Source organism: Porites lutea, chromosome 1 (assembly GCF_958299795.1).
Source record: "Porites lutea chromosome 1, jaPorLute2.1, whole genome shotgun sequence".
In the NCBI taxonomy this organism is placed as follows: domain Eukaryota; kingdom Metazoa; phylum Cnidaria; class Anthozoa; order Scleractinia; family Poritidae; genus Porites; species Porites lutea.
This window is the reverse complement of record NC_133201.1, coordinates 47,274,042-47,294,722: the sequence shown is the minus strand read 5'-3', so window position 1 is coordinate 47,294,722 and position 20,681 is coordinate 47,274,042. Positions and strand designations below refer to the sequence as shown.

At 42.2% G+C, this 20,681-nt stretch overlaps 2 protein-coding genes and 1 pseudogene across 2 annotated transcripts; all 3 read right to left on the bottom strand.

Moving 5' to 3' along the window:
* Nucleotides 1–11,506: 11,506 nt before the first annotated feature.
* LOC140931087 (uncharacterized) lies at nt 11,507–12,655 on the bottom strand. Its single transcript, XM_073380832.1, has one exon. The coding sequence runs from the start codon at nt 12,653–12,655 to the stop codon at nt 11,507–11,509; it is 1,149 nt and encodes a 382-aa protein (XP_073236933.1).
* Nucleotides 12,656–12,673: 18 nt separating this feature from the next.
* On the bottom strand, nt 12,674–13,579 carry LOC140931076 (uncharacterized). Its single transcript, XM_073380820.1, has one exon. It carries the CDS (start codon nt 13,577–13,579, stop codon nt 12,674–12,676), a length of 906 nt encoding a protein of 301 aa, XP_073236921.1.
* Nucleotides 13,580–20,500: 6,921 nt separating this feature from the next.
* Nucleotides 20,501–20,681, bottom strand: part of LOC140931065 (uncharacterized) — a 1,020-nt pseudogene continuing 839 nt past the window's right edge.

Here is a 20,681-nt window from a genome sequence, read left to right as displayed (position 1 = left end):
GTCCGATTCACCACACAAGGAGCACGCTGGACATGGTATAATACCAATTTTGCATAAGAAGGTATTTGTCACAAGGCATCTGTTTAACAATTTATACTGAAATTCGCGAGTCTTTGTATCTAAGGCAACACGATATGGCAAGCTATAGATTTTTTTCCAGTTGAAAGTATCATTAACAAAATTAGCATCAAACTTTAGTTTAGCAGTTGGTGGAGTGACGATTCTGTTTTGAAGTTCTTTATAAACAATTTTCGAATACGCTTTTTCAAGTAAAACAATTTGACCACTTAAGTGTAACTTAATCTCATCACGCAAATTGAATGGTGTGTCATCTGTATAGATGCAGGATTTCAATGATTCACGCCATTGAGTTGGTAGAGCGTCTATTAAAGAGACAAGCCTAAAGGCATCCAGCGGCGAAAGGTTCAAGACTCTCAACTCGCTTTTGATTATAAGTTCATGTTTATTCGAGATTAAATCACCCACTCGAAAGATCCCTTTCTCAGCGAGATTTCGAAAATACACAGACTTGTCACCAACACAAATAAATTTGTTGTTCCATAAGATAACTTTTGACAAGTCTTCCATTTAAATCCTGTATATTTAAATTATTTACCGCAGAGCACTTTGCAAAAGATTTTAAGCATTCTTCATAAAAGGCTGGTAATTTGATAGTCAATTTCTTCAAATCAAAGTCGCAACATAAGACTAATTTACCACCAACAGGTTTCAGATAATGCAAAAGGATTATTTTCCATCCACTCGGTTGATCATTTGCCAATTTCTTGCAGCAAAGTATTCTTTGTGTTTCAATTATGGAGTTTAAATGTCGGGCTTTAAGTCCTCCATCTTCGATATCACTGATAAGTGCAGAGCGTTTAACTTTATCCTTTCCTTTCCATATAAAATCAAAGATAATTTTGTTCGCTTCTTTCACAAATTCTTTATCCAATGATATCAAGCTCGTGCGATACAAGAAGATAGGGATAATAAAGGTTTTGACAATTTGAATTCTCCCTATGATAGTCAAATCCCTCCACCTCCAGATTCGTAGCTTAAGTTGGATGGAGCTGATTAATTCATTGATGTTTAGCTTTTGTTTTGCTTGAATGTCATAGGTAAAATGTACTCCTAAGATTTTAGCTGATCGTTTAATTTTTATGTTGTTCAGAGTGGCTTCTTGTACGGTACAGGCCAGGTTACCTAGTAGCAAAAGCTCTGTCTTTTCGTGGTTAACCTTTAGGCCAGAGCAAGTTCCATAATCTTCTATAAGTTTAAGAAAGTTTGTTAGAGAGAGGTTATCCTTTAAAAACCCAGTCAGGTCATCTGCGAAAAGACTTAATTTGATCTCTTCTTTATCGACTTTAATACCACGAATGTCATTACTGTTACGTATGTTAACACATAAAACTTCTAATGCTATAATAAATAAGTAAGCAGAGAGAGGGTCTCCCTGTCTTACTCCTCTTTCAACTGCAAAGGATGAAGTTGCAAAGCCATTATTTAAGACACAACTAGAGACATTCTTGTAAAAAGTGTGGATCCATTGAATAAAAGATGGTCCAAAACCAAAAACGGATAACGTTCGAAATAAGAAGTCCCTACTAACTGTGTCAAAAGCTTTTTTAAAATCTATACAAACCATTCTTCCGTCAATACTGTATCTCTTTGAGAATTCCATAATGTCCTCTATGGTTCTGACCGCGTCGAAAATGGTTCTACCCTTCACATATGCAGATTGATTGAAATGTATGATGTTTGGTAAAACATTCTCCAATCTCTTGGCAATGGCTTTTGAACCGATTTTAACATCAACATTAATAAGCGAAATCGGTCTCCAGTTTGATAAGTCCCTTTCGTCTTTGTCCTTCTTTTCTATTAGGGTAATAATGGCTTCTTTCTGAGAGTTTGAGAGCTCACCATGATCAAAAGAGTAGTTTAAGCTGTCTACTAATAGCTGTCCTAAGAGGCCCCAAAAAGCCCTGTAAAATTCGACTGTTAGTCCGTCATTGCCTGGTGACTTGTTACTTTCAAACAGGTGAAGACTTTTGTAACACTCTTCAACCGTTAATTTTCCCTCGCAAATTTGAACATCAGTATCAGAGAGTTTTGGCATTTCAGGATTGTTTAAAAAAGAGTTTAACGTGTGTTCAGATGGGCTAAGAGGGTCACGCTCACAAAGATTAGAATAAAAATTTTGAATTTCTTGCAATATTTTTTTAGGATCCGTGATTAGAACTCCATTATTGTCAAAAACCTTACGGACAGAACTCTTAGCTTTCTTATGTGTTTCGAGGTTTAAAAAGAACTTATTGCTTTTTTCTCCTTTTTCATACCAAGTGGCTTTCGATCGGATTATAGCACCTTTTGCTATCTGTTCATAGATAGAATCATATTCCATTTTTAACAATTCAATTCTGGTTCCTGGTTCTTCCTGGAGTTGGTGAACTACCGCATCTCTCTTCCGAAATCTTCAAAGAAGCCTCAATATCAGAGATCTTTCTTCTCCTTTCACGTGCTTTTTCTTTGCTATACTTTATTGTAATTTGTCTAATCCTGTACTTAATTAAATCCCACAGCAGCCTTTTATCTATAACGTCTTTGAACTCCTCTAACCACAAAGGCATATTTTCATTTATCAGTGCAACAAAGTCGTCGTCATTCACAAGACTAGCATTAAACTTCCAGAAAGAGGGGCCGTGTTTTGGTTTGTCTATGCTGTTAAAATGGAGAAAAATTGCCGAATGGTCTGAATTTATCGAAGGAATGATATTGGACTTCTCAATGTCGTCTTGGCATACATCGCTAATCAGCCAATAATCAAGTCTTCTTTGAATGAAAGGATTTCTTTGACGCCATGTAAAGCGTTTAGAGTCTGGATTTCATTTGCGCCAAATGTCAACCAAATCAAAATCCAGGCATAAGTCTTGTATGTGTTTTACAGAATCTTTTCTAAAAGGTCTACCACCGGAACAGTCAAGATCAGAGTCGAGTGTTACATTAAAGTCTCCCCCGAGAATAATTCTAAGCTCTTCATTAACGACGCAGTCTTCAATATTTTTGTTTAACTTATCAAAAAAACGGCATTGGTCTTGAACCTTGTTTGGAGCATAAATATTTACAAACAAAAATGGCGAACCTTGGACCTCAGCTTCAATTATGATGGAGCGGCCCTCGTCATCACAACTAATAGTTCTTGGATTAAAATCTAAATCACTTCTCACTAGAATCATCACTCCACAACTATGATTAGAGCCGTGAGCAAAAAAGAGCTTACCTCTCCATTGTGTTCTCCAAATGTCTTCAACGTCAACAGTGCTATAGGTCTCTTGGAGGAAGATAATATCATACTCCATTCATTTAGCCAGGTAAAAAGGGCTTTCCTTTTCGTGGCGGCTCGAACCCCTCGCACATTAAGAGAAAGTAATTTAAAATCAAAAAGTTCTTTCATGAATGGGATCAGGAAGAAAAAATAAATTATGTGCATACAAATAATTTTCACCGCAGTGGTACAAAAAATTGAAAAGAGGTGACAACTGAGGTGCAAAAACACACAACACGTAGGTAGACAATACACACAAAACGCACAAATACTCACAAAACAAAAAACAACAAAGGAAAAGACAAAAGGACAAATAAAAGAAAGAAAAACAAACAAACAAGGAATACATTACACAACGAAGTTTTAAGAAAGAGCGAAAAAAGGCGGCGAGGTAATTATTACCTATAAGACGCTGCCACAGAGCTTGGGACAATCGTTTCAACTACACCCAATTGTTCTAACCTACACATGCCACTCCCGTTACAAAAACAGACTGACGAAAAGCATAAACAAAGTCAAATAAAATAAACCAAGTCCAAAAAAAACCCTAGATTTGTCTATAAGGGAACAAATCGTCCATCGATAAACAATTTATTGGGTTCTGGTGTGCTAAAGAAAGCAGTCTTTCCCTCCTCTCTTGCTTTTTTAAGACGTGGCCACTGCTTTTTTCTTCTTTCGCTTATTTCTCTAGGAAAATCCGCATAGACCTTAATGTTGATATCATCCGCTAGCTCGCGTACTCTTCGAAAGACCAGCTCACGCTCTGGAAATCTCAAAAAACGAACAATCACCGGTCTTCTTTCACCCGTCTTCTTCTTTCCTATTCTGTGAGCTCGCTGGAATTCAATATCTGCTGCGTTTTCCATCTCCAATTCGTCGCTAAGGAATTTCCGTACAACTTCATGCGTGTTCTCAGCTCCATCAGCAGATTCTGGAAAACCGAAGAATCTTAGGTTTTCTCGCCTGTTGTACACCTCTTGATACAATATTTTGTTCTCAAGTTCCTTGATTTTGACTTCGTTTTCTTTATCATTCTTTAGGTCTTCAATTTCGGCGTTTGCAAATTCCATTGACTTTCTGAGGTCGTTAACTTCGCCTTCCAATTTTCTTGTCTTCTCGCCAACCTTATTCAGCTCGGTTTCGAGCTTATTAACCGACTTCTCCAAAGCGGAGAAGCGTTCAAATATACCTTCTAGATTCTGTAACCTGCTTTCTACTCCTGCGAGCATTTCGAAGATCCGTTCCAATTGTGTCGCGATTTTTTCTGTCATGTTCAGGGCCTCCAGAACTTGATCGTCCTCGCTAAATACTACGCCCATGTTCGATTCCGAACGTGGACTGTTGCAAGCCTTTTTTCCTTCTGAAGAGCAAATATCGCTATCAGAGCTGATACTAACACTTGCCTTCGTTTTCCGTTTATAACTTTGAGCCATAGACTAGGTTTAAGGACTAAAATTTTTTAAGAAAGGACAAAAAGTTCACGGGAGTGAAACATCCACGTCTTCACTCGCACATGGTCGCCCCAGGTGACCACAAGTTGAAAATGTGTTGATGTTGTGTTACCATAAAGGCAGGTGAGAATATTTCTAAACAGTGCGGACACTATATATTGCTTTCCAACTGCGCTTAATCCTAACTTTAAGTTTTTTTTGAAATCTAAGAACTTGAACGAGTTGGAGATATCGCCAAATAGCCATTCCACCGAAGCTCTAGCAGAACTCATTGCTGAATTAAATGCTTCCATATCGGCTGTAAATACTGGGACCTCCCCTATTCGGTAAGGGGCCATTAAATGAGGACGAAGAGGGTAAGCTGGGTCTCCATAGAGACATAGGACATCCCCCCTTGGACTGTAAGCTTCTCTTTCAAGCGTTTGCAGCAGTTCAGAGTCTTTGAGCACCCCGGACAGAACCCATGGTAGAAGTAACGATTCCACAGTCGACAGAACTGGAAGAAGCCGTTCAACAAATCGTTGAACCTCCACCTCCAAATCCTTCCACTTCAACATTCCTTAATGCCATGCAACGAGTAGACAAACTGGAGAGGGTGTTTGAGGGTGAAGTAAAAGAAGAAAATGAATTGGAGAAGGCTTTGTGGAAAGCACGATTGGCAAAAATCTTTGAAGGTGAAGTAGAACATGAAGAAATAGCGGAGCCAGAAAAGGTGGAAATTGAAGTTGCTCAAGAGGCAGAGCAACCCGGGATGACTGAGGCAGATGTGCATACTGTTCTCTACGAGTATTGCCCATTTCATGTGTCTACCCTCCTACAACTAGTAGACCACCACCCATCCCCAGAACGGATGTCTTTTTGTCCTGAGAAAAGCTGTCCTGTGTTCACCAGTGAAAGTAACAAGCAGCCTGTGATTCAAGCGTTGATGATGGACACACATCCCGAGATACGATCCCAGTGGGGAATGTTGTTTTGTCATTGTGGCTTGGTCCCTAAGATGCGCCTTAGTAAAACCACCAGAAACCTGCACAAGGTGTTTTTGACCTGTGGGGAACGAGACAAAGACAAAAGGTGCAAGTATTTCCAGTGGATCCATACCCCAGTATTTCGTCCACGAGCACGACCACCACCCCACTGGTTGCCAGAGTATCCACCATCAGACCCTCGGTTTGTACCTACCACCAATCATACTTACAAGCCAAGACCTCTGAAGACTATAAGTCCCGAACATGAATCCTTTTACTGAAAGGATTCATATATCAGTAATAGAATTATGACTCAAAAAGATTGGTTCAATCAGTTTGTTGAAAGTGCCCAGCAGCAGGAGCTAGAACGAAAGAAGAGGCAGAAACAGTTCCGCTTACCCAGTGAATTTTATTGTAGTCCAGAGATTGAAGAGTATTACGAGAAGAATCCAAAGCCTGCTCCAAATTGGATCCCAGAATGTTTGAACTTTTAATGATGTAAGATTTGAAACTTGCTGTAAAAGTCTGCATGACATTCATTAAAGTGTTGAAAAAGTCTGCATGAGAAATCATTAAAGTGTTGAAAAAGTCTGCAAATAAGAGTTTCTCATCCGTTTGACACTGGGTGTAAATTTAGAGGGATTTGTATGGGAATGGTGTTGAAAAAAGTCTGCAAATAAGAAATGTCTAACCGTTTGGTCCTGACATGTAGGGAGTACCAGGATTGAACCGTTGGGAAATGTTCAACCGTTTCACACTGGTCGGGGTATAAAAGCGAGCGGCGCTTTGGTCTTTTCATCTTTGCTGTCATCATGTCTTCCGCAACCAAAGCCTTGCTTGATATGACTCAATTATGGTACCAATGTAAAGAGCAATTAGAAATAACCCAAGCCACCTTACAAAGAAAAGAACAGCTCATTGATATCATGAAAGGGGAATTGGAAGCGTTACATGTGGATAATAAACAGTTGCGCTATCAGTTGTTGTGTTCCTCCTGCCGTGCCTATCTGGATCGTAAAAAACCAGGGGACACCATCGAATGTTCGCCCTGTCCTTACTGTATTGGGATATAAAACGAACGACACATTGTTTCATCCACATTCGTTGTGATGCAACATGACCTGGCAGTGGCGATGTTTGCATTGGCTATGTTATAAACTCTGTGATAAAACAATCATTCCCAAAGGAAAAGCCTCTCCACTTCCCATTTTTGTATTAATCATGCAACGGAATCCTACATGGGGGCGATTTGCTGTCTACATTGTCTGGGTAAACACCACGTTTCCCTGCGAAGGAGAAGCGATCTGGCGTTATTTAAGGAGAAAGTTTCCTCAACGGAATTATTCCTTCTCTTATCTCCTGGGACAGTAGATACGGTATCATGTACAAAAAAGCATGGGTTTATGAAGATCTTCTGTTCCTGGAGCCTTGGGCAGAGTACAACCCTTTGCCAAAGCAAGTGGCCTCCACCAAAAAAGCTCAACAATTATTACAACAACGATTGAGTTATACGCTACACAAACCACGTCGTCAACATTTTCCCACATTACCTACGCTAGTGTTTGGGGTCGATGAGCAGTGGCAGATTGATTTACCCGATTTAAAATCCCTGGCGAAATGGAATAAGGGTTACTAGTATTTGATTACCGTCATTGATGTGTTGTCCAAGTTTGCGTGGGCCGAACCTATCAAAAGTAAAGGTGGCGAGCAAGTGAAACGGGTTAGAACGGATATGGAAATGCGCCTATCCACGACAACCATTACGGGTACAGTCAGATCTCGCAAAAGCATTCTATAATTCTAAGGTTCAAGCAATTTTTAAACAACAAGGAGTCCATCACTTTTCAAGGCATGGAGATACCAAAGCCGCTGTGGTAGAGCGATGGAATCGTACCCTCAAAGAACGTATGTTTCGTTATTTTACGGCCAAAAACACCTTGCGCTACATAGATGTCTTACCTTCCCTGGTCAAGGCGTACAACCATACCCGTCATTCCAGTCATGGCAATGAACCAGCCAATGTCACTCCCTCTCAGGGCCGTCAAGTATGGAACAAACTCTACGCCTATGGATTGCAAACCTCAAAGAAAATACCCCTGTGTCAAAAAGGAACTAAAGTCAGATTAAACAAAAAACATCGCCCTTTCAAAAAAGGGTACCTCCCAGGGTGGACGGAGGAAGTCTTTTTGATACAAGACGTAAAACGACGTCCATTGGTGACCTATAAACTCACCGAGTGGGATGGTACACCTATAAAAGGAACTTTTTATGAACAAGATGTTCAAAAAGTCCACGTTTCGGACGAGTTACGAGATACCCTTCTTAAGGGAGGTCTTGGGAAAATTGATTCAGTCAGTCTCACCCCATCTGTATCAAGAGGTGTTTTGTCATGATCACACGAAGTGATCATCAACGACTCTTTGAAGCGTTCGTCATGGAAGAATGCTTGTATTTCTTACATCCCCTCGAAATGTTTTTTCAAGTACCATGGGATGGGGTGCACTGGCATCTAGTCGAATTAGCTCAACAAGCTCGATGGCCTGATCTGAAACAGTATATGGACACAATGGGTGAAACCAATTTAAGGGAAGAGATGGAATTGGTAATCCAGACAGTATCCCCTCGCTTGTATCGAGAATATTGGTCAGTATGCCCAAACAAAAATGTCGTCGTAGAAGGTAAAAGCGTCTGTTTCGAGGGGGTGGACTGTTAACGGTCTTGTCAAAAGCCGCCAAAATCGGGTATCAACTGGGTAAAAGCAAACGGTACAAACGCATGGGTGCGAAAGGGGCCACGGGTCATTACAGGCGACTTCGCGCACCTTGGGAAGTGGAGAAACAAGGTATAAAAGACAACAAACACACTTGACGGAAGAGATGATTTGTCAGCCAGCCACTGCGATTGTGGCCGGACCCTCGGGCAGTGGAAAAAGTGACTTAGTGGAACAATTGTTACGAGAGAAGAAACTCTTTTCACCCCCTCCCAAAAAGATGGTGTATTGTTACGATCGTTGGCAACCACGGTTTGAGAGAATGCAACAGCAGGACAAGATTCGTTTTCATCGTGGAATACCGGAGGAAGGTGCATTGATCAAATGGTTTAAACCTCAAGATCATGGGATATTGGTGTTGGATGATTTAATGGAGGAAGGTGGAAGTGATAAACGCGTGTTGGATTTATTTACAAAAGATTCTCATCATCGGGCAGTAACCGTGTTGTATCTTTCCCAAGATTTATTTCCACCGGGTAAATTTTCGTAAACCATTAATCGAAATGCTCATTACCTGGTGGCCTTCAAGAACCCCTGTGATCAAACAGGCATTCGTACAGTGTTATTACAAGCCTTTCCAGAACGATGGTGCACCGTCTTACGTCTCTTTCGACGATTGACTACACGTCCCTTTGGCTATTTATTGTTGGATCTCCATCCTGCCTCGGATGATCGCTACAGATTATGGAGTCATTTGACCAAACGAGAAAGGGCGATCACAGATGCATACTTTTAGAGAGGACAAATTATTGACGAGACTAGGAAAACCCTATAAATAAACGCGTACACCTACCTTAAATCATTGCGTTCATCATGGGCAGAAGAACCAAAGGCAAACGTAAACAAAGAGAGAGAGACGCTGTCGTCCACCTGGTGTGGGGTTTCAGAAAGGTGGTATTGTTCCCTTACTCGCCCTTGCTTTACCAGCTCTAGCCGCAGCAGGGAAAGCAGCTGCTCTTGGGAGTTTAGGGGGTGCTGCCAGTTATGGTGTCAAGAAAGGATTGGAAGCAGCCACTCGCAGACGCCGCCGGTAACTATAAAGACCGGATCATGACACGAAAAGATGACAGAGAGGATGGAGGGACGTATGAGTCGACAAGCTCCGTTTTTAAAAAGTGTACTCAACGAAGCCAATGCTCACAAACGTCAACAGCGATTACGGTATGCGAATATTGATCAAATCAATGCAGTGAGTGAATTAGTCCTGAATATTTTACGTGGTGTTGTACCTCAAGGAAAGTTCACCTTGAAGAGAATGAGACCTCACGCATCCGCGTTACGATTCATTGCCAATTCTAGAAATTTGGCGAAACGTCGACGACACACCATGATTCATCAATTAGGAGCCGGCAATCTAGTAGGAAAGAATTACATCGATGTTATGAGTGTAGCCAGCGCCTATATAAATAGCTTGTGTTTTCTAAATGACATGCTAAACCAAGATGAGACCGCAACTCGTGGACATGTTGGTTCGCTTACTGCAGACGTTACGGGCTATTCTAGTGACGCTTAAAGAACTGAGAGAGATGATGAAACAAAAAGTGACCTGGGCTAAACTCAAAGAGCTAGTAACACGGTTTTTCCAACGAGTGTAAAGCAGACCACACCTACCTAGAGGTCGATCAGTCAAGATGGTTGAGGACATGAAAAGTATCCCCGTGCAAGACTCAGTTGCGTTTTTACGATTACGAGACCATTACAAAAATGACTTGTTGAAAGACAGTCGTTTAAACAAAGCCACACATCATCTCTTGTTAACGAGTCCATCCTCAGATGCGTGGAAACGACCTCAGTTAAAAGCTGTTGGCAGAGAACTAAGACAGTGGACTAAATGCGTTCGTCAACCAGGTGGAAGTCGTGTGGGAGCGGGTGGAGGAGATGTAGAGGAAGAGGATGAGGATGAAATGAATCTAGCCGCAGGACCTATGCACACCTTGTTGACTAAATTATTACCATCCCCAAAACGTATAAAACAGACCCCCTCATCTCCCCATCCAGTTGTTACTCCAAAAGCAGGCGTGAAAAGGAAAGTGTCTTCAAGTGGTCCAACGAAACGCTCGTCTAATTTATCCAAGTCCTCTACTCCTAAAGGACCAGGGGCGCCGAAAAAGAAACGAGTCTCCTTAGCCGTCACGCCCAAAGGAAAAAAAACACCTAACAAGAAGCGAGTGTATTTTACACCACCCCAAAACTAATAGGTGGAGAAGAATTAGCTGAAGAACTTCCTCTCTCAGGGGCTTTGGGTGAGCAACTGTGGAGTAAACCCAAGGAAATTGCCCGCAACGTGTTTAAATCGTTCCGTCGTAAATCCAGAAAAGCTGAGGTACAGACCTTGAAACCAGTCCCAGGTTGGAAACCATTTGGAACCCCCCTCCAATGAAAACTTTTATGGCGAGGACTACTCGTAAACGCAAGACCTCTAGTAAAAGGCGACGTCTTCAATGGGGAGGAAAGTTGGATATTCAGAAATTGTTGAGCAAGACTGGGATCGAGTTCCACATCCCCGGATATCAGTACGCAGGGCCTGGGACCAAGTTGGCCAAACGTTTAGCAAGAGGGGATCCTGGGATAAATCGCTTAGACAAAATTGCCAAACAGCACGATATCGCTTACAGTAAAGCCAAGAATTTGCAAGATAAATGGAAAGCTGATGACGTCATGATCCGAGCCATTGATCGATTGCCAGGCATGAAAAAGTAGACTGAAAGAATGGTCAAAAAAGTAATGCAAGCCAAGAGACGTCTTAAGTTATAATGTGTTTTTTGATAAAATGAATAAAAAGTGTGTTGTGTGTTTTAAACAAGAGTGTCCTTATTAATTGTATACCCTCACTCAATAATACACACCATGTTTTTTTTAAAACAACTGCCAAGTATTTAATTAAGGGAATTGCGTCGCCATGCAACCTCTTCCCTTCATTCACTGCCATGTCCTATTTACAATGGGGACATGTAAGGTCTCCTAAAGAGAACTCGCCCTTTCAAAACTATTGACATTGTTATAACGAAAGCAAAAGATCGACTTCATGATGAATGCGCGAATAACCATAGGGATACGACCGTTTGGTGGGGAGGTCAATGGCCCTTTTATCAAACACTAAACCGTATTTTTTAACGCGTTCCGTCAACCTAATACGTTTGTTGGGTACATCCCGTTGAAAAAAATATGGATCTTTGACTAAGATGGTTCTTCTTTTGTCCTGGGGGTCATCTAATTCGGCAAGGATGTCGGCTTTCATAGTGTGATAATTCAGCACGGCAGTCCCACGCACATTGAGGGTAAACCCGCGCACTTTACACTCCACCTTTCCACCATGTGTGATATACCAATAATTTTTTGCTCCGCCCGAGACAAACTCCTGGATCACATCTCCCTCTAACTCGTCTGTCATACATCCAAGGTAGTCGTCCACTGGTACGGAGGGTTTCCGAGGCTCCCAAAGATATATGACACTGTCCGTATCATAATACAACACTTGCTCTTGAAGAAGATCTAAGGACTCATACAGGGTTAAACGCGCGTGACAGGTCGTGGAGGCTGCTATAAAGATGTCCGTTTTGCTACCTTTGTTGACATTCTCCTCGATGGAGGTGGTGACGGCCTCCATGACTTCATCCGTGCAGATTCGTAATGTATTTACATTCAAGGTAGAATTGGTGAGGAGACTGAGCAACTGGGAGGGTTGCTGAATGGTTGTAGTTCGCGGCTTATTCAGCCTTTCTCCAAATTTGCCCCAAAAGCTGCAAAGAAAAGCGACAGAATCAGTCTCTCCCCCTACAACCACACTGACGTACCTATTAAGCATCAATTTGGCTATGGCTTTTCGTCCTGGATTCTTTTTCACGTTCCTATACTCCAGTTGAATGCTCTCTCTTGCCCGATAATTGGATAGATACTGCTGTTTCTCTTCTTCTGTTCTACACCAACCGGGCCAGCCTGCTGACTCTTGCTTGAGTTTTAACCATGTATTCACATACCCTTCAAAGAGACCCGTATCCTGTTGCTCGGGTGGAAAGTGCCACACCTTGTGGATTTTGTGAAGAATGTACCCTTTTTCCACGGCTTTCTGAAGTTCCGGCGTGCACCATGTGCCTCTGAGGATACGTTGTTGATAGGAATGGGGACAGACATGACTTCTGTCGAGCATGGGCTTACTTTGTTCTTCTTAGACACAGGTGGCACACAGGGGAAAGGTCAGTTTACCACCTCTTCTGACAGGCAGGACGGGATGAAATAGATTGGCAGGGGGAAGTATATCAACCAAGGCGATTCCAAAATACGAATAAATGTTTTGATTAGCTGGCTGAGTGATGATGTGAGGATGTCCAGTAGGGTAACATTTCGTCTTGTTTACAAAGGGATAAAGGCTGGTGACATCAATATATCTTATTTCTTGGTTGTCCTCGGCCCTAACGTGTAAGGCCACAGCCCTGGTCCGTCCACCAAAAAATGCTTCTCTGGGGTTCAAGGGTGGGACTAGCTCAAAACTTTGTAAGAAGGTTTGTACGCCTGGATTGCTTTCTTTTTCTGCCTTCCACTCACATTCCCAGCATTCTTTCACTATGTAACCATTCAGGTGAAGACAACGGCTCTTGTTCCAGGTGGCCTGGTACAATTCTTCCAGGGTTCTGTCCGGGGAACAGTAATGCTTGTCATCTCGATTGGGATGGCACTTAGGGCATCCATGAAATAAACAACCATGGAACTCATAGACGGTGTTGGTTTCAGCATCGAAGCCGTCCACAAAATAGGCTGCGGCAGGGGTGAGGACCGTTTGTTCGCCTCCGTTGCGTACATGTTTGATTCGATCAGCGGATTCCCCCTCTTTCCAACACAACCATTCCAGAGCCACTTGCGATTGGTTGACTCTGGCCCCTCGCCAACCTTGAGGTGGTTCCACGGCAATCTGGTCTGGTTTCACATGGTGTTTGCGCCAGTAGAGATTACACGCACTGGCAATGGTCGTGCACTTTTCAAATTGGTTAAAGCCTGCATTGGCTTGAAACTCTTGCGCAAATTTCTCACAACCTGCTTTGAGAAGGACCACGTCCGACTTGCAATAATCCACCATCTCGCGATGAAAATCAAACACAATCTGACTCCTTACTTGCAAAGTTCACCTTGTTACGCAAATCCAGCGCACGGAGAAGGAACTGTTGTGGGGATTCACCACTACTTTGTTGGCACACGGTGGCCAATTGCTGATATACTTCTGAGGCTGTTTTCTCTCTATAATGGACACGAAGGATCCTTCGTAGCTTAGCTAGTGAGAGGTCACTTAGAGTCTCAACATAGCTCCGAAGACTACTGTGTGGAGAGATGACACGAATCACTGCATCCACAATTTCATTTTCTTGGTAATCACGTTTTAGCCCTGAGTCTATTTGGTACATTAAGGAAACAAAAGTTAGTTTCTCTGTTTGCCCTGGTTCGCCGATCTGACCAGAAATCTTAAATTCGCAACGTAGCAAAGATGAACTCGACTTTGTTTTCGCCGACTCAATATATCTTCCACTCCCTTTTCTTGTTTAGGTCCTCCGTCAGAAGACTGTTTCTCCGTTTTACTGCTGAAGCTGCTGGTTTTTGCTCTACCTCTTCGAGGGGCGGTACATTGCTGGTCACAAAAGCAAGTAACTGTTCGAGGCACGCTCGTGCTTCCTTTTCAACGCCCACCATTTTGCTGTCGATGGTTTTCGTAATAATTTTGATTCTCTGCATCTTACTTTTACCCGCAAGGTCATCGTCGATTCCCAATAGTCCTATCATTTCAGCCAAACCCTTCTCATCTTGTTCGAACAATCGAGACTCTACTTGGAGTTGTAATTGTTCCATAATTAATTCTAACCGGGAAAGCTTATTTCCAAACTGAACACAAGTAACTTAGCGCAAACGCTGTAATTCCGGTAACAGTGAGCCAACAGAACAAATCAACTCGTCCACTTCGCCAAACACAAAATAACTAGTGAATGTACTCCACTGTCACAGAGCCCAATATCGTAAAGTCCTACCGTACGCATCTGACTGTTTTCGGTCGCCGCTTGTCTCCTCAACTGCAAATCCACGTGTTCATACCGCTCCACTCACAATCTCCTTAGCTCCAATTCTGACCATTTCTGCTTCCCTTGACAACAAATAACGTCCCACGGACTTGAGAATCGAAGTTCGTCCTGGCGGGGTCGCCAAAATGTTACCCTTGTTTCATGCGTCCACAAATAAACCGTAAAACTTCTTTACACTTCACATGTTTCACACGTTCATTCCGTTTCTTTTTCTCTCGTCACTTGTTCAGCGCGCGCTCTCTTTTTGATAACCCGGATGAATACGTCATACACAAGACTCGTTTCCGCTTCCGATTGTTTTGTTTTTAGTACAATCTCTACATGTAACACTTGTGGGCACTTGAAACTCGCGGGAATCCGCAGTGCGTTCAATAACATCGGAATATCATCCTTGGCCACCCTGAAGTGAGCTTCGCACTCGCAAGAGTCGAACACATCCAAACAGAATGGATCAAAATTCCAGTAGGGAAATGAAGGATTAACGGGTTGGTAATAATCGTAAAGAACAATAAACTCTTCATCATCCGGAAAACCATCCGCATAAGCGATTAAAAGGGTGTTTGTAGCATCTTCGAAAGACAGTTTTTTTCCAAGTGCAGCCGTAGTCCGTAGTCGTTGTCACGATCTTAAGTCAAACGACACTCCAATTTTCGCGCCCTTTTAGCGTAGTCGGCCCAGTCCACGCGTGGCTTGGACTCTCACGCCCAGACGTAGTCCGTAGTCCGTAGTGACCGTATCTTAAACTCCCTAATTAAGAGGAGAGATCACAACCATGAGCAGTGCATTGGGAAACTTATTCCCCAGGGATGAGAGCTTGGTGGCTACAGCGGGACAAATCTGGTATATAAGGGATTTTCCACGACCAGTTGGCAGCGTCACAAATGTATCATTACTGCTCGGGAAACAGTTCACAGACCTAGACTGATGTGCGGTGAGGTTACGTATTCCTCCGACATTAGGGAATTTAAGATTTAAGACTACGGTTAACGGCTACGGTTGGACGAGTACGCGGGATCTGGGTTGAGCTTTTTTGCGCGTGCGCAAAAGTTATCGGATGGCGTTTTGCTTACCGTCGTGTTACACTACGGTAAGTTTTGACAGCTTTTTTCATTGTAGTCAAAGATCTACAACGTGTGACTTCAAAGGTGAGAATTTCGTATGTTAGTCAAAGTAATAACACCTTTCTTTTTCTTTTCGATTTAATTTCTGAGTTTACCAGTGAGCTTCGTTTGTTTCTTAAAGATGTTACACTGATTTCTTTTGTTTTTTCATTTCATTTTCAGAGTTTACGAAGCGGTGCGGGAGTGAAAGCATGGATATCCACGGTGTAAGTAAACCGAATGTTTTGTGGTAGATCGCTCATACTGTTTTGTAGTAGATCGCTGTATATGCTTCAACCGGAAATAGGTTAAAATTTTCGAATGTTTTTAATTGTTTATTTGCTTATTGTTAAAACTTATGTTCACGTTTTTGACAGGGTCACTACCTCGGCCGCCGTGGACAGCTTTACCTGTTCCTTGAGGGCATCGAAAATATTCTGGGACCTGTAAAGTGTTAACCAATAAAGGGATATCTTCTTTGTCTACTCTAAATTCAGCTCTAGCTTCACTGCTGTCAAAGTTATCGAGGCTGAAAAGCTCGTATTCCCAGTGAGGAAAATTTAAATTTGTGGACTCGTACTCTTCGTAAAGAATTAGAACTCTTCTTCACTGATCACTCCATCAGAAAAAGCGAAAACTAAGGCTTCACGAAGTTCATGAAATGACATTTTTCACACGACCGTCGATAAGTGATTCAACCTTAGCAGCTTGCTTGTTTACAATCTTAATCTCTTTTTTTTTCACTCCAAACGGTTCGTACTCGATCCAATCCACCATCGGCAAGAACCAGACCTCTCCTGCTCGTCCAACCGTAGTCATTCAACCGTAGTGCTCAATCTTAAATTCCCTATTAAGTTTACTCAACGCTAAACCGACAGCTTTTTCAAACTCACTAGCATTCCATGAAGGATTGCCACAAGCATCAGCCATTTTTGTTTATGGAGTGTGGGCGCACGAAAGATCAGTAAAACTCCAAAATACACGTGCGTGCACAGGAAAAACTGGTTTATCCAGTATGAAACTTGTCTGACTCATGCAAATCGCTGTATGATGGGCAGATCAAACGATTTTGAAGATGTCGGCAGAGTTGCCTTCCTCTTTCCCGACTTATCTAGGAATGATTGAAGCGACTCTGCTAGCAGGGTAGGGGGAATTGTAAGTGGAATTGAAATTCCAGAGACATAGTTGCGGGCTCTCCTTCTTTTTCCCGCCCCGCCGCTAGAGCACCCTGGAGAGCTTGCTTACAGGCTAAGAGGCAAATGCAGTCCTTGTATTGATTGTAACAGCTTACTTTGACTTTTCTGGAGAATTACAATAATTATTCTTCAAAACAACTTTACTGCATGAATTACTGGTACTTGATTCGTTTTGTACTACGATTAATAACTTTTTTTCAGGTCTTAAAGAAGCAGAAAAAGAGAGAGCAAAAGCTGCTAACTGTGGACCAGCTTAAGTGCAATATTTTGATTCGTAAAACTTTCATTTGTTTGTCCTTGGCAAAGTTGATGTTAAATTTCCCAGGCTAGGCTATTTTTATGACCCTTTTCATTGCTACCAGATTTCCTTTTGATCATATGTGAAGTTTATTTAAATTTGATTTTATTTTTTTTTAAATATACGTTAACACTATTTATTTTGCTTCTTATCAAAAACATTTTTTTTTACTTATAGTAATTAATAATAATTAATGCTATCCACCCCTTAGCTAAGTCAGGGATATGAACACACTTTGTGGGGTAAAGGGGTAGGGGATTACCCGCACTCCAGTCGCAAAATTGTTGACATAACGTGTTGGTCTAAAGCTAGTATTATGCAACAAAGAGAGATGATAAAACTCTCTCAAGGGTGATAATCCCTTGGCCGCGGAAGGGGTAGTAATCCCCTACAGGAGGTGATAATCCTGCGGGATAACACTCATTCCTATGGCAACACAGCTATAGGAGTACCGATCCCCAGAATGAATAGCTGCCATGAGTCTGTGGGTGAAAGTGTGACCAGCATTGGAGCACTTAATACCCCAAAATACACAAAGTGTATTCCCCATAGACGAACAGAACAAATATTAAATGATATGCTAAAGCCATTTATGATATACTTTAATAAAGATGCATAGAGTGTTTTTGTCTAAGACCCAATGAAGAGAAGCTCATGAAAATATCAGATACTGTGTAAAGCACTGAATAGTAAAAATTTAGAACGAAATAACCTTGCACAATTATACACCAGAAATAAAATGGGTTTATAAAAACCACTCCATGCAAACAATGTAAACAATAACTAACTTGAGTTTTGAAGTGGCTTCAAAGCAACCCCAGATAATATTGACTGTGAGCATTGGATGTCTCTCTCACTACAATCAGATGACCACCCTCCTAATGTTTTAACCAACCTGAAGAAGGCTGGTATGGCCAGCCGAAATTTTGTTATCAAAAACAATACACGTTGTTTAAATCAGCTTTGCAGTAGTCTTTGGACTTCTCGTTCCTAGGGGGAGGGTCGCTGAAGCTGCATCTCTTGCTTAACCAAACAATGTAAACATTGAAACAATAACTAACTTGAGTTTGAAACACCTTCCAAGCAACCCCAGAGAAAATTGACCGTGAGCATTAGATGTATCTCTCATAACAATCAGGTGACCACCCTCCTAATGTTTTAACCATCCATGGGGGGGGGGGGGGGGGGGGGGGGAGTAGGCCTGCTGAAGCTGCAGCTGTTCCTGCACAAACAATGTAAACAATAACTAACTTGAGTTTTGAAGTAGCTTCAAAGCAACCCCAGATAAAACTGGCTGTGGGCATTGTATGTATCTCTCATAACAATCAGATGAGTACCTGCCTAATGTTTGAACCAACCATTGGGGAAGACCCGCTGAAGCTGCAGCTGTTGCTGCACCAATTCTATAGCTATGAAAGGCATAATCTGATGCTTGACAACCCAAATGAGAGAGAAGTTGCCTAGTCTCAGCAGTTAATGCATCCTTAGTCAATGGACGTCCCGAAGCAAAAATAAAAAGAGGTCCAGGTGTAGTTCCCCTCCTGGTAAGATAACGCTTCATTGCATTAACAGGGCAGATACTCTGATTAGTTTGTCCTATTAAAAGGTTATGCCCCATCCTGAAGGGATCAGTTTTAGAAACCTTGACTTTGACTAAAAGATGAGAGGGGTTGGACTAAGATGGGTGAAAGATAATATCAAGAGGTGTAAGATGAGCATCAGAGTTAAATTGGGAGTTACATCTTAGTTCACCTAACCGCATGAAACCAAAGAAAGCTAACGTCATAGCAGGCCAGATCATTAGAGAGTAATAATTTGCGATGTACCTGATTGCTAGTTAGAAGGGAGTAGAAAAATTTGAGGTGGGATACTATAATTGGCAAACAAGTTCTGATTGTGCTACCTTCAGATCTCTTATTGCCACGGCAGACAAGGTGCAAGCGAAGGAACTTCCTAAGGTTAAGCTGGTAGCCGCGGCAGATGTGAAAATGACGGACTGTTGCCAAGTATCCCTTGATAGTGCAATGCTTGACCGATTTAGCAAGGTAATCAACATACTGTATCCAAGTGTCCTCGTCTGTTGGTAGAGACTGAGCATGCAAAGGCCCCTGTACTGTAGGTTTGCTTTGTAGAATCAGCGTCCGACAAACTAAGATAGCGCTGGATGTCTGCCATTAGATCTTCAGGAGTTCGGGTGGGACAAGACATGGATCTCGGTTGGCATGGGGTGCTAGCTCCCTGAACCGATCAATCTGAAAGTGAGGGAGGGAGTCAGCTATGTCATTCCTCTTACCCTCTATGTGCTCAGCTCTAATACAAAAATTGAACCCTAGAGTCAGAAGAGTCAAATGACGAACAAGATCCATGACCTTTGGGATACGGGACCTCTTTGTGTTAACAATACTGACAACTGATTCATTGTCACAGAAAAACTGAATGCGCTTGTTTGAGAAAAAATTGACCCATAGATGACAAGCAACAACAAAGGCAAACAATTCTTGCCATGCAATGGAGATCCCTTGCTGACCTAGTTTTTGATGGGGTTCCCATGAGCCCTGAAACCAGTGGGTTTGAAAAATGTTCCCCAATCCCAGAGAACCAGAGGCATCTGTGTACAGAGACAAGACATCTGAAGTGACCCAATGAGATTGCATAAAAAACCCTGCCCTATTCCAATTGCATATAAAATCCTCCTACATCCTAAGATCTTTAAAGAAAACCCTTGCTCAACTTAATACGATGGTGAGGTAAAGAGACGTTCCTAGTGAGCTGGATCATACTTTGCAGGAATGGCCGGCGGGGGGGATAACCTTGCAAGCAAAATTCAAAGAGCCAATAAGAGACTGTATTTCCTTGAGTGTGCAGGACCTGCTGCCTTTAAATTCAGTGAAACAGGAAGTGAGACGTTGGACCTTATCTTTTTCTCTTAGGAAGGCGTGCCTCCATGCGGTCAGAACAAGAACAATCCCCATGAATTCAAGGGTTGTAGAACGACCCTGTGTATTATGGGGTGCGGTGGGAATTCCCAGATTCTTAAAAGTAAGCAAAGGGGAGAAGCTTATCATAGTAGAATTTCCCTTCCCATTGCATGCCAAAGAGCTCATAGTCACATGGCCTTAGGGGTATCAGACGAAAGGCAGAGTCCACATCAGTCTTAGCAAGGAAGCAACCACGACCATTTGCTAAGATTCCTTCGATAGTTGTGTCAATGGTGATATAATTCAGCTAAAATCTTCCTTTGAAATTGAATAGTTTATGTTAGTGACACCTGACTTTGGGAATGAGATGTGGGATGACAACAAAGGGCATTATGGTATGTTATGGTATTTTCTGGGGTAGTCAATTACAGTTGTGTTGGTACTCGCACTGGTCCCTGCTACAGACATCAACTCTGTTATATTGGTGGCAAATGCCTCGGACGCCCCCCTTTGAGGCATTGCTTTGGGGTCCACTATTGAAAAGAGGATACTCCTCTTTTAGTGCCAAAGGTGACATTGTAGAAATAGTCAGCCACAAATGC